This window comes from Ranitomeya variabilis, chromosome 6, assembly GCF_051348905.1.
Source record: "Ranitomeya variabilis isolate aRanVar5 chromosome 6, aRanVar5.hap1, whole genome shotgun sequence".
NCBI lineage: Eukaryota > Metazoa > Chordata > Amphibia > Anura > Dendrobatidae > Ranitomeya > Ranitomeya variabilis.
Window position 1 is genome coordinate 138,494,104 of NC_135237.1, and position 14,926 is coordinate 138,509,029.

General features: G+C 47.3%; 1 protein-coding gene across 2 annotated transcripts in view; it reads right to left on the reverse strand.

Annotated features, from left to right (window-relative positions):
* The window catches only part of UBA5 (ubiquitin like modifier activating enzyme 5), a 69,889-nt gene that overhangs the window by 8,561 nt on the left and 46,402 nt on the right, over positions 1 to 14,926 (reverse strand). For both annotated transcript variants that reach the window (XM_077269053.1, XM_077269054.1), the window contains one exon: positions 7,126 to 7,204. In XM_077269053.1, coding sequence (XP_077125168.1) covers positions 7,126 to 7,204 — 79 coding nt within the window. The remainder of the gene's footprint in view (positions 1 to 7,125; positions 7,205 to 14,926) is intronic.

The following is a 14,926-nucleotide window of genomic DNA, read 5'->3' on the forward strand; positions in this document are numbered from 1 at the left end:
AACTCTTTAAGGTTAGATGACAAATTCTGTTCGTAGAGTGACCAACCCCCCTGGACCCACAGCTCGCCCATATGCGCCCCCCATCCCGTGGGGCTGGCATCTGTGGTTATTACTCGCGATATGTGGTTTATCCAGGGAACCCATTACGTAAGTTTGGAGCGTGTAACCACCAACGTAAGGACTGAATAGTGGAATCAGACAAGGAAAAGGAACTATCCAAGTGACCCCCTAACAGACGAGTGTTGTACAGAACCTCCCACTGTAGAACTCTGGTGTGGTATTGGGCCTAACGTACTGCCGGGATACACGACGTGAGTGAGCCTAACAGTGACATTGCTCCCCTCAATGTTATTACCGGATTAACCATCACTCTAAGAATCTGTCGTTGGATTTTTTCCAACTTAACGTCAGGTAGACGGCATTCTTGTAACCTCGAGTCCACTATGAGACCCAGGAATTCTTGAACCTCTAGAGGCTGCAATCGCGATTTTTTAAAATTAATTATCCACCCCAACCTTTGCAGGGCTGCAATTACTTTGTGTAGTTGGGACGTGCAGTGTGATTCCGAGTTTCCTATTATTAATAGGTCATCGAGATATGGAACTATGAGAATATCCTGCTCATGGAGATGTGCCATAACCTCCACCATTATCTTCGTAAACACCCGAGGGGCCACTGCGACCCCAAAGGGGAGTGCCTTGTATTGGAAGTGTCTTATCGATTCCCCTAACAGGACTGCAACTCTTAAATAACACTGGTGGTCTATGTGTATGGGGACGTGATAATATGCGTCTTTAAGATCTAAGACGACCATAAAACACCCGTCAAACAATAACTTTATTGCAGACTTGACCGACTCCATTTTAAATGACGGGATCCACAAAAACCTATTTAGGCCCTTAAGGTTTATAATTGTGCGAAAGGTATTATCTGGCTTTTTAATCAAAAAGAGGGGAGAATAGAATCCTTTACCCCTTTGTACTTCAGGAACCTCCACCAAAACGCCTTTCTGTTGGAGTTCCTGGACCTCAGTCTCTAATGCCAGTTCTGCGGAGGAAGAACGCACCGGTGTTACTAGAAACCTGTCATTAGGAGTGATCTGAAAGTCAAACTTTAGTCCAGCCTCAATAATGTCCAGGACCCACGGGCTATTGGAAATATTACGCCACTCCGGATATAAGGCTAGAAGCCTGCCTCCTACCCGGTCCGCCAGTCATTGTGGCTTTCTGTTGTCTCTAAAGGAATTAAACATATAGCCTCTACCTTTCTTTTTATTGGCGTCATATCTGGGTTTTTCTCTATTTGGTCTTGTTCGGTCAAACCACCTCCTATTAGTGCCTCTTCTGTAAGTGGGTCTACCGAGGTAGGGAAAACGTTTCTTACTGTCCCCCGCTTTTTCTAATAATTCGTCTAGGACCGGACCGAATAAGTGCTCCCCTTCGCACGGAATGTTGCATAATTTGGATCTGGCCTGCATGTCCCCTTGCCAACATTTCAGCCAGATTGCTCTACGGGCTGAATTAGAGAGTGCGGCCGACCTGGCTGCCAATTTAACTGAGTCCGCTGAAGCATCGGCAAGGTAAGCCGCAGCCCCCTGAATCATAGAGAGGGAGGATAATATTTCATCTCTCGGGGTTTTGTTCTTCAGCTGATCCTCCAGGCTATCCAACCACACCATCATAGAGCGTGCTGTGCAGGTGGCAGCAATTGATGGTCTGAGAGCTCCTGCTGAAGTTTCCCAGGCTCCCTTGAGAAACACATCTGCCCTCCTGTCCAGTGGGTCTTTTAAAGTCCCCAGATCCTCAAACGGTAGAGAGGATTTCTTGGAAGCCTTGGCTACAGCTGCATCGAGCTTCGGGGCTTTATCCCACGTCGCCGATGCGGACTCTTCGAATGGGTACTTCCGTTTAAAGGATGGAGGAAGAGAACCCTTTCTTTCCGTTTTTTCCATTCTCTGGAAATTAGGGCGCTAACTTTCTCCACCACCGGAAAGCATCGGCGGGATTTACGGTCCAGACCTCTGAACATGACATCCTGTATGGATTTTTCTGGCGGCGTCTGCTCAATTCCAATTGTGTTATTTACCGCTTTAACGAGGCAGTCTATCCGGTCAAAAGAAAAACAAGAATGTCCGTACTCAGTGCCCGAGGAGGATACTGATGAGAGAGAAGCTTCCGACTTTAGATCTCCTAAGTCACTATCCTCACGTGAACTTGGGGATCCAGGGTCTATTATTTTAGACCCCCTATTATGAGATTGAGATCTTGAAGAGCTTCTAATCTCTTGTCTAACAATCTGTCTTAGACTAGTAGCGAAATCTGGTGTCTCCTCCGCTATTAGACGCTGGATACACGGACCACATAGTCTTTTAACGTATTCGTCAGGGAGAGGAATACCGCATTCTGCACATTCCTTGTGCTTGGATTTAGAGGACCGCTTTTTTCCCTGATGTAAGAAAGGGAATAAGGAGGGACACCAATCACTAAGTGAACTTTCACGACGATCACTTACCCCTACAGTGTCTAAGTGGTACCGAAGATTGCGGGGGGACCCTCTCCACCGAAGCAATATCCATCCGGCTTGAGGACTTTCCGGCTTTAGAAGATTGATCAGCTCTACCTCCAGGACGACTACTGCCACTAGAACGTCGCTGGGTGTTTGCTGCATGGGGCTTCTCCAGGGGTTGACACTGTTGCTCAGAAGGCAACGGATCCTGCTCCTGAGACTCCATTGTAACAATGGATATGAAGCATGAAGCAGCCATCATTGAATCCTTAAATAGCCGGCCCCCTAAAGGTACCTCCCCCCGATGGGGGACAGCCGGCCAATCCTGGTGAACTGCCTGGTACAAGCCGGCGTGTGGGAGGCCCCTCCCTTCCCCGAGACCCCCGCCAATGGTACTCACGATATCAGCCAGGAAGTACCGCCGCAAGTTGCAACCGAAAGAACCCCCACGCAGACTATTCAGGGGAGACCGATGGGCGCCGCCATGTTTTCCCTCAGTGTGACGCACTGCGCATGCGCCGGGCGTCATTGCCCGCTGCCGTACTAAGCACCGCCCCCCCATGCGCGTCATCTCCGGTGCGACGCTTCCGGGACGCTGAGCGCAGCGCTCGTGCTGCTTAGGACGCCGGTGCAGAGGGGAAGCTCTAGCGCCCAGTGCCGGCAGCCAGGGTACCGCCGCTGCGATGTGCGCCACCAGCGGGAATATGCGCTCGTGCCGCTTAGAACGCCGATGCAGAGGGGAAGCGCTAGCGCCTAGTGCCGGCAGCAAGGGTACCGCCGCTGCGATGTGCGCCACCAGCCGGGAATACGCAGACACATTCTCAGTTTCGGAGGGCCTCCCACACAATACTTACCCGTACCTGGCGATGGGACACCACTCGAGACAGCACTCCCCCTGAAGGCTGCTCCTGCCGTGCTGCTGCCTATCCCCACAGCCCTCTGTGGTGCGGCACTTCCAGCGTCGCGATCAACACCGGGGAAGGGGCCATCCCGCCTCCAGGATCGGTGAGTCGGACCTGGGTCAAAAAACTTCTTCGCCTTTCTTCAAAAGGCCTCTGCAGGGTCCCCTGTCAGGGACAGGAAACCAACTGATGCGGGAGAGAGGTGCCGCCCTTTTATCTCTGTAGGTTTCCTGTCCCTGAAGGGCGGATCCCCTCTCTCGTTAGTGCTGTCATGACGACTGAATAAATGCTGATGTCAGCAGTTACTGCCCAGATTTTCCAGCTAACAGTAAAGCTGGTAAGTCTTACTATAGCTGCTTGAGGTCTAAAACGGAAAATGCTCCCCCTAGTGGTCAATATATATATTTGTAAGAAAATATATAATATTTTTCATATAGAAATGTTTGCAAACAGTGCAAACATTGCATTAATACATTTTATTTACTATTTTAAGCTTAATTTCACAAAAAAACAAACTACAAGAAAACTGGTGGCACCTTCCCTTTAAACAGAGTTGATTTATTCCAATTTATTCTCAACCCCGACAATGCTCCAAATCTTTCGATAAGCTGAATTTCCCAATGAAATATGTGGATCACTCAAGAACAGCAGTATGTCATCCACGTATAACGCTATCTTTTCTTCGATTGACCCATACTTAAACCCAGATACTTCAGCAAACTGCCTAATCTTGGCGGCCAACGGCTCAACAGCCAAAGCAAACAGATGGGAGAGTGGACACCCCTGTCTCATCCCTCTATGTAACTTAATCGTGGTTCCCTTGGGACCACGCATCTATAAGCCCCCTCTATTTGACTGATAATCACCAACCAGAAAGCAGCCAACCTCGGACACGTCCAGAGCATGTGAAGCAGTCCAGCATTGTCATTCCTACACCTAGGGCACTCCGACAATGGGCACTCCGACAATGCTCCAAATCTTTCGATAAGCCGAATAGCATTTACCAATGAAATATGTGGATCGCTCAAGAACAGCAGTATGTCGTCCACATATAACGCTATCTTTTCTTCGAATGACCCATACTTAAACCCAGATACTTCAGCAGACTGCCTAATCTTGGCAGCCAACGGCTCAACAGCCAAAGCAAACACTAGATGGGAGAGTGGACACCCCTGTCTCATCCCTCTATGTAACTTAATCGTACGAGAAAACTCTCCATTCACCCTAACTCTAGCCACTGGTTGCGCATAACCTGGAGATACTTGACAGTATTTTGGTATAGATTGCCTGAAGGTTGCAGTGGTGGAGTGTCTTGATGCACATGTCCTAGTATCCTAGTAACAGTTCAAGGTCAGGTTTCGCTCAGTGTAACAAAACAGTGGCCCTTTTCATGTACTTTAGCGATTAGCTCCATAGATAAAATAAGTGTGATGTGCTCATTAAAGAGCTTCTCATTACCCTAACTATTCTCCTTTTTTGCCACAAATATTGCAGTCAAGTGCCAATGAATATATCCATATTGTAATTTTTGCAATATTCACCAGTTTTTATGGGTTTTGTGGCCGTACTGGTCTGCAAGCACCAGCTCGTATGTTTAGATCACCGATTTCTGCTTCTCCGTCTTCCTGTGCTCTCTGACTACAAGTTCCATAATGCTTTACCCCTGTGCTATAAGCCAGTAACTTGGCACACCACCTCCAAACTTTGCCTACACTACTTTTTTTTTTTTTTTTTAAAGGGAACGTGTCACCTCAAAAAATGCTATTTACCTGCAGATATTGTGTTAATCTGTTAGTCTTCAGTTCAGGTAAACAGTGTTCTAATGCCCACCGGCTGCCTTACTGAAAAGTGAGGCTACTGGGAGAAAACACATTTATTTCCTCCCAGGAGCCGCTGGCTTAGAGTCACGGTGGCGTGCACCACTCACTATACTGTGAGCGTAGGCTGTAAACACACCCTGGCACTTTGCTCAGATGCACTGCACAGTGAGCTATCAATTATACTGTCAGGGTGTGCTTAAAGCCTTATTATAGCTGCTCCGTACAAGCCATAGTGACAAAGCCGGTGGCTCGTGGGAGTAATTAAGTTAATTTTTCTCTTGGTTGTCGCACTTTCAGTCAGGTAGCCGGAGATCACTATAATGCTACTTAGGCTACTTTCACACTAGCGTCGTGTGACGTACGTCGCAATGCGTCGTTTTGGAGAAAAAACGCATCCTGCAAAGTTGCCCACAGGATGCGTTTTTTCTCCATAGACTTGCATTAGCGACGCATTGCGACGGATTGCCACACGTCGCATCCGTCGTGCGACAGATGTGTCATGTTTTGGCGGACCGTCGGCACAAAAATACTTCCATGTAACTTTTTTTGTGCATCGCGTCCGCCATTTTCGACCGCGCATGCGTGGCCGAAACTCCGCCCCCTCCTCCCTGGACATTACAATGGGGCAGCGGATGCGTTGAAAAAAAAAAAAAAAGGAATCCGCTGCCCCCGTTGTGCAGTTATTTCACAACGTGTGTCGGTACGTCGGGCTGACGCATGGCAACGGCCCCGTACCGACGCTAGTGTGAAAGTAGCCCTACCTGCAAGTACAGGGGTAAACAGGAAACAGGTTCACATTATTGCTCTAGTATAAAGGCAAGGACAGGCACCTTTCATTATGAGATGTATGTCCTCCATGATGTTATAATAGTCCAGTACAGACACCTCCTTCCATTAAAATTAGACATTTTTGCCCCTTCTCATTGGGGTCTCTGACAACTTTGCTCATCACGTCTATAACCTGGTCTTCCTTCTCATTGTGGACAGCAGGAATTGCTAGAAAAGGAACTGGCCCAGGCTCAGGAGAGTCTGCATTGGATCTGGATCAGTAAGGGAAGCCCTTGTGCTGAGCATGCAGGGGTCGGCTAGGTGTCTACAGAGCGAATGCTACTACAAAACATGAAAGGACTGAAGGAGTGCTCACGGAGGCCGGCAGAAATGGAGGGATTACACATAACTGAACAGGAAGGAGGGGCGTATATAAAAGTTAGATCACGTAGCCATATGTGAGTTCTGCCCAGATAGCAGAAGTATACTGAAAAGTGCTTTGTTTTCAACAGAGACGACACATGAAGTGTGGTTAGAAAATCAGTGGAAAACCCCTTTTAAAAGGTATTTAGCATTTGCTTAGAATTACATTTACTTTTACTTCATTTTGTTAGATTTCTGGAGAAACCCTTTAAGTGAAATCACCAAAAGTAAGCAAACCTTAAGGCTATTGCTGTAGTATTCTAACGCAGCATATAAGAGGAACAGACGCCGACCTCTGCTCTACAGGTTTATCTTATCTAATGCTTTATTATTTTAGAGTGAATCCAGCGTCAGATCAGATGTCGGATCGGAAAGTCCGATGAGACAACCACCAGTGACCTGACTGCTGCCGCCACTAATAGGCTATAGCTTCACATGACTGAATGTCAGGACGTTGCTACCAACTGAACCTATGGCATCACCTGTAGTAAGCTATATATGTTTTCTGTCTCTTTCACCATTGTAGCTTCCTATTATTCACTTTTAGCAGTAGAACAAAAAATCCCTCTAAATCTAATCAGAGTTCACTGTATACAAGGAAAATACCAACATTTTAGCGCAAGCCATTTCTCCCAATGAGAGATAGTGATTATAACATTTATCTCAATCACATGGCATAGAAATGGAAACACAGAGTCAGTCCTCACCCCATTCATTGTCCTCGTGTACAACCGGTGATTCTTCTACCACAACCACCTCCGGCTTTGGTTCTGAAGCCTCTCTGAGCTGAAAAATAATAAAGATATTGTTGGTTATAGAGAATAGTATTAAATACAGTTTTCTTTGTACTCACATCTTGTCCTAATGAGATACCCTACTAACATGATGAACTTCAGATTGAAGAGGCTCACTGATTCATACATCTGCAAATTACTTCATTTTGGACCTTTTCATATTAAAAGTTTTACTATCTCTACAATTTCTGTTGTATAGCGACTTCCATTTAGTTTATTATATTTTAAAGGAGTCCTGTCACCAGATTAATAGTGACAATTTTATGCGCCTATTTAACTCCTGCTGCTCCCCTGAGTAAACCAGTTTTTGTATTTTTTTAAGTCTATACTCTGGTTCCAGATACTTGGGCCTTTTAATCTGGTGCTGATTTTTATAGTCCGTCTCACGGGATTCTCTGGGGGCGTGTCCTTAGGTTGCACTGCATTATTACCCGGTGAGCCACGCCCACTTGGTAAAAATAATAAAAATTAGCACTAAATAAAAAAGGCCCATTTGTCTGGGACCATATGGTAGATTTACAAACAAACAAATTAGATTATATATTATATTTACATATAGATTCAGTAGAGCAAAAGCAATAAAATAAGAGCAAAATCTGGCCACTTATCATCTGAAGACATACAGTATACTCTAAGTGGATAAAAAAAGGACTTCACTATTTAATCAGTTATTATATTTCACAAATTCTTGTGACATTTTCAGGACAATAGCGCTCTTTAACCCCTTCATGACCCAGCCTATTTTGGCCTTAATGACCTTGCCATTTTTTGCAATTCTGACCAGTGTCCCTTTATGAGGTAATAACTCAGGAACGCTTCAACGGATCCTTGCGGTTCTGAGATTGTTTTTTCGTGACATATTGGGCTTCATGTTAGTGGTAAATTTAGGTCGATAATTTCTGAGTTTATTTGTGAAAAAAACGGAAATTTGGTGAAAAATTTGAAAATTTTGCAATTTTCACATTTTGAATTTTTATTCTGTTAAACCAGAGAGTTATGTGACACAAAATAGTTAATAAATAACATTTCCCACATGTCTACTTTACATCAGCACAATTTTGGAAACAAATTTTTATTTTGCTAGGAAGTTATAAGGGTTAAAATTTGACCAGTGATTTCTCATTTTTACAACAAAATTTACAAAACCATTTTTTTTAGGGACCACCTCACATTTGAAGTCAGTTTGAGGGTTCTATATGGCTGAAAATACCCAAAAGTGACACCATTCTAAAAACTGCACCCCTCAAGGTGCTCAAAACCACATTCAAGAAGTTTATTAACCCTTCAGGTGTTTCACAGCAGCAGAAGCAACATGGAGGGGAAAAATTAACATTTAACTTTTTAGTCACAAAAATGATCTTTTCGCAACAATTTTTTTATTTTCCCAAGGGTAAAAGGAGAAACTGGACCACGAATGTTGTTGTCCAATTTGTCCTGAGTACGCTGATACCTCATATGTGGGGGTAAACCACTGTTTGGGCGCACGGCAGGGCTCGGAAGGGAAGGAGCGCCATTTGACTTTTTGAATGAAAAATTGGCTCCAATCTTTAGCGGACACCATGTCGCGTTTGGAGAGCCCCCGTGTGCCTAAACATTGGAGCTCCCCCACAAGTGACCCCATTTTGGAAACTAGACCCCCCAAGGAACTTATCTAGAAGCATAGTGAGCACTTTAAACCCCCAGGTGCTTCACAAATTAATCCGTAAAAATGAAAAAGTACTTTTTTTTCACACACAATTTCTTTTAGCCTCAATTTTTTCATTTTCACATGGGCAACAGGATAAAATGGATCCTAAAATTGGTTGGGCAATTTCTCCTGAGTACGCCAATACCTCATATGTGGGGGTAAACCACTGTTTGGGCACATGGTAAGGCTCGGAAGGGAAGGAGCGCCATTTGACTTTTTGAATGAAAAATTCTCTCAATCGTTAGCGGACACCATGTCAGGTTTGGAGAGCCCCTGTGTGCCTAAACATTGGAGCTCCCCCACAAGTGACCCCATTTTGGAAACTAGACCCCCCAAGGAACTTATCTAGATGCATAGTGAGCACTTTAAACCCTCAGGTGCTTCACAAATTAATCCGTAAAAATGAAAAAGTACTTTTTTTTCACACACAATTTCTTTTAGCCTCAATGTTTTCATTTTCACATGGGCAACAGGATAAAATGGATCCTAAAATTTGTTGGGCAATTTCTCCTGAGTACGCCGATACCTCATATGTGGGGGTAAACCATTGTTTGGGTGCACGGCAAGGCTCGGAAGGGAAGGCGCGCCATTTGACTTTTTGAATGGAAAATTAGCTCCAATCGTTAGTGGACACCATGTCGCGTTTAGAGTACCCTGTGTGCCTCCCCTACAAGTGACCCCATTTTGGAAACTAGACCCCCCAAGAAACTAATCTAGATGCATAGTGAGCACTTAAAACCCCCAGGTGCTTCACAGAAGTTTATAACGCAGAGCCATGAAAATAAAAAAATTATTTTTCTTTCCTCAAAAATTATTTTTAGCCCGGAGTTTTTTATTTTCCCAAGGATAATAGGAGAAATTGGACCCCAAATGCTGTTGTCCAGTTTGTCCTGAGTACGATGATACCCCATATGTGGGGGTAAACCACTGTTTGGGCGCACGGCAGGGCTCGGAAGGGAAGGCACGCCATTTGGCTTTTTGAATGGAAAATTAGCTTCAATCATTAGCGGACACCATGTCGCGTTTGGAGAGCCCCTGTGTGCCTAAACATTGGAGCTCCTGCACAAGTGACCCCATTTTGGAAACTAGACCTCCCAAGGAACTAATCTAGATGTGTGGTGAGCACTTTGAACCCCCAAGTGCTTCACAGAAGTTTATAGCGCAGAGCCATGAAAATAAAAAATTATTTTTCTTTCCTCAAAAATGATTTTTTAACCCACAATTTTTTATTTTCCCAAGGGTAACAGGAGAAATTGGACCCCAAAAGTTGTTGTCCAGTTTCTCCTGAGTACGCTGATACCCCATATGTGGGGGTAAACCACTGTTTGGGCACATGCCGGGGCTCGGAAGGGAAGTAGTGACGATTTGGAATGCAGACTTTGATGGAATGGTCTGCGGGAATCATGTTACGTTTGCAGAGCCCCTGATGTGCCTAAACAGTAGAAACCCCCCACAAGTGACCCCATTTTGGAAACTAGACCCCCCAAGGAACTTATCTAGATGTGTGGTGAGCACGTTCAACCCCCAAGTGCTTCACAGAAGTTTACAACGCAGAGCCGTGAAAATAAAAAAATCATTTTTCTTTCCTCAAAAAAGATGTTTTAGCAAGCAATTGTTTATTTTCACAAGGGTAACAGGAGAAATTGGACCCCAATATTTGTTGCCCAGTTTGCTGTGAGTACGCTGATACCTCATATGTGGGGGTAAACCACTGTTTGGGCGCACGTCAGGGCTCGGAAGGGAAGTAGTGACATTTGAAATGCAGACTTTGATGGAATGGTCTGCGGGCGTCACGTTGCATAGCCCCTGATGTGCCTAAACAGTAGAAACACCCCACAAGTGACCCCATTTTGGAAACTAGACCCCAAAAGGATCTTATCTAGATGTGTGGTGAGCACTTTCAACCCCCAAGTGCTTCACATAAGTTTATAACGTAGAGCCATGAAAATAAAAAATAATTGTTCTTTCCTCAAAAATTATGTTTTAGCAAGTAATTTTTTATTTTTGCAAGGGTAACAGGAGAAATTGGACCCCAATAGTTGTTGCCCAGTTTGTCCTGAGTACGCTGGTATCCCATATGTGGGGGTAAACCACTGTTTGGGCGCACGTCGGGGCTTGGAAGGGAGGGCGCACCATTTGACTTTTTGAACGCAAGATTGGCTGGAATCAATGGTGGCGCCATGTTGCGTTTGGAGACCCCTGATGTGCCTAAACAGTGGAAACCCCTCAACTCTAACTTCAACACTAACCCCAACACACCCCTAACCCTAATCCCAACTGTAGCCATAACCCTAATCACAACCCTAACCCCAACACACCCCTAACCACAACCCTAACCCCAACACACCCGGAACCCTAAATCCAACCCTAACCCTAATCCTAACCCTAATCCCAACCCTACCCACAACTGTAACCCCAACACAACCCTAACCCTATCCTTAACCCTAACCACAAGCCTAATCTTAACCCTATTTCCAACCCTAGCCCTAATTCCAACCCTAAGGGTACCGTCTCACATAACGATTTACCAATGTTCACGACCAGCAATACGACCTGGCCGTGATCGTTGGAAAGTCGTTGTGTGGTCGCTGGGGAGCTGTCACACAGACCGCTCTCCAGCGATGCCAAGGTCCCGGGTAACCAGGGTAAACATCGGGTTACTAAGCGCAGGGCCGCGCTTAGTAACCCGATGTTTACCGTGGTTACCAGCGTAAAAGTAAAAAAAGGAGATTTTTGTGTACTCACCGTAAAATCTTTTTCTCAGAGTCATCATTGGGGGACACAGGACGAATGGGTGTTATGCTGCTGCCACCAGGAGGACACTAAGTTAAACACACACAAAAGATTAACTCCTCCCCTGCAGTATACACCCACAGGCTGGACAATCCAGAGCCAGTTCGGTAACAAAGCAGTAGGAGTAAGCCAGATAACAAACAGAAAACATGTCATAGTCAACAAACTCAGACTGAAAAGAACAATTGAGCCAACTAGGCTAACAGGGAGGGTGCTGTGTCCCCCAATGATGACTCGGAGAAAAAGATTTTACGGTGAGTACACAAAAATCTCCTTTTCTCCTACGTATCATTGGGGGACACAGGACGAATGGGACGTCCCAAAGCAGTCCCTGGGTGGGTAACATGAAGTTAGGAATGCTGTGCGCACCTATGAACTACAGATGAGACACTGCCGCTTGTAGGATTCGCCTACCAACGGACGCATCTGCCGAGGCCTGAGAGTGCACATAGTAGTGCTTCGTGAATGTATGTAGGCTGGACCATGTAGCAGCCTTGCAGACCTGCGCTGCCGATGCCTGGTGCCGGATGGCCCAGGACGCGCCGACTGACCGGGTAGAGTGAGCCTTGATCCCCGGAGGTGCAGCGTGACCCTTGACGCGGTAGGACTCTTGGATGGCAGAACGAATCCACTTGGCAATGGAAGCCTTGGAAGCGGGGAGTCCCTTCCGTGGCCCTTCCGGAAGAACGAACAAGGCGTCTGACCTACGGAAAGACGCAGTTCTGGAGACATAACGTCTGAGACCCCTCACTAGGTCCAGAGTGTGGAGAGCCTTTTCCGTGCGGTGAGAAGGAGCAGGACACAGTGAAGGAAGGACAATCTCCTCATTAAGATGGAATGAGGAAACGACCTTTGGAAGAAAAGTCGGACATGTCCTTAGAACTACCTTGTCCTGGTGGAACACGAGGAAAGGAGGTTGACAGGACAGGGCTGCTAGCTCAGAGACACGTCTAATAGACGTGACGGCCACGAGAAAAGCAATCTTCCACGATAAGAAACGCAAGGACACTTCTTGCAAGGGCTCAAAGGGGGGCTCTTGAAGAGCACAGAGGACCAGAATCAGATCCCATGGTTCCAAGGGCATCCTGTAAGGTGGAACCATATGAGAAACCCCCTGGATGAAAGTCCTGACCTGCAATTTGTTTGCAAACCTTCTCTGGAAAAGAACCGAGAGAGCAGAAATTTGGCCCTTAAGAGAGCTGAGAGCAAGGCCCAAATCTACGCCTGATTGGAGGAATTCCAAAATGTGAGGAATAGAAAATTGGAGGGGAGACCGTCCCCGATCCCTGCACCAGGCGAAGTAAGCCTACCAGGCGCGGTGGTAGATGCGCATGGAAGAAGATTTGCGTGCGCGAAGCATGGTAGATATGACCGACTGCGGCAGACCCCTCTGCCTCAGTACCCAGGACTCAACGGCCACGCCGTTAAACACAGGACCTCTGAGTTCGGGTGGTAAATGGGCCCTTGAGACAGGAGGTCTGCGCGGCTCGGCAGCCTCCAGGGTACGTCTGAAACCAGTTGCACCATCTCGGCGTACCACGTCCTGCGCGGCCAGTCCGGAGCGATGAGAATTACTGGAATCCGTTCTGCCCTGATTTTCCTGATAACCTTTGCCAGAAGGGGAATTGGGGGAAAGATGTATGGGAGTCTGAAACTCTGCCATGAGAGGACGAGAGCGTCGGCTCCGAAAGCTGAAGGGTCGTGAGACCTGGCCATGAAGACGGGAACCTGGCGGTTGAGGCGAGATGCCATCAGATCCACGTCCGGGGTCCCCCAACGAGAGCATATCTGGTGAAAGACTGCGGGATGGAGAGACCACTCTCCGGGATCGAGACTGTGGCGACTTAGAAAGTCCGCTTCCCAGTTTTCCACGCCCGGGATGTAAACTGCTGAGAGTATGGAGTGGTTGGTCTCGGCCCAGCGGAGAATGAGTGATACCTCGACCATGGCCGCTTTGCTGCGAGTGCCCCCTTGGCGGTTGATGTAGGCTACCGCAGTGGCATTGTCGGACTGGACTCTGACCGCGCGGCCGGAAAGAAACGGCTGAAACTGGCGGAGTGCCAGTCTGATCGCCCGAATCTCTAGGATGTTGATGGGTAGCTGAGATTCCTGCGGGGACCAGCGACCCTGAGTCGAGTGGCAACGGAACACAGCACCCCAGCCGAAGAGACTGGCGTCCGTTGTGACAACCAACCAGTGGACCGGAAGAAAAGACTTCCCCCGAGTCAGGGAGGACCTGTTGGTCCACCACCTGAGGGACTGCCTGATGGAACGAGAGAGAAGGAGACGGCGGTCTAGCGAGGCGGGATTCCTGTCCCATACTGCCAGAAGGGCGTGCTGTAGAGGACGGAGGTGAAAAACCGCAAAAGGCACTGCCTCCATTGCCGCCACCATCCTGCCGAGTACCCTCATGGAGAAGCGTAGGGAGTGAGGGCGAGGTTGGGTAAGCTTTCGGACTTCTCTCTGTAGAGTGGATACCTTTTCCGGGGGTAGAAGTACCAGACCCTGAGAGGAATCTAGGATCATCCCCAGGTAGGATATGGTTTGAGCCGGGACTGGGGAAGATTTCCTGAAATTGATTTTCCAACCCAGGCGCAAAAAGGTATCTATTGTGACGTCTACTGCTTCTGAGCAGGACCGAAAGGAGGGACCCTTTATGAGAATGTCGTCCAAGTAAGGCAACACCACTACACCTCGAGCATGGAGAATGGCCACGGCAGCTGCCATGACCTTGGTGAATACCCGAGGAGCGGTGGCCAGCCCGAAGGGTAGGGCGACAAACTGAAAATGGTGTCCCTGGACGGCAAAGCGGAGGAACCGCTGATGAGACGGTAGGATGGGAATGTGCAGATAGGCGTCTTGTACGTCTAGAGATGCCAGAAACTCGCCTTCTTCCAGAGAGGCAATTACCGAGCGGAGGGACTCCATACGGAAATGATGTACGCGTACGTACTTGTTGAGGAGTTTGAGGTCTAAAATCGGACGTACTGAGCCGTCCTTTTTTTGGTACGATGAAAAGGTTGGAATAAAAACCTTGGTACCTCTCGTTCTGAGGTACCGGGATGATGACCCCGTCTTCCCATAGCGCCCTTATAGCCTGGAAATACTGATCGACCCTTGCTCTGGGAGGGGGGGACTGGAAGAAACGAGATGGGGGAAGAGAGACAAACTCTATCTTGTAACCGTAAGACACTAGGTCGCGGACCCATCGGTCGGGAACTACCGAGAGCCACG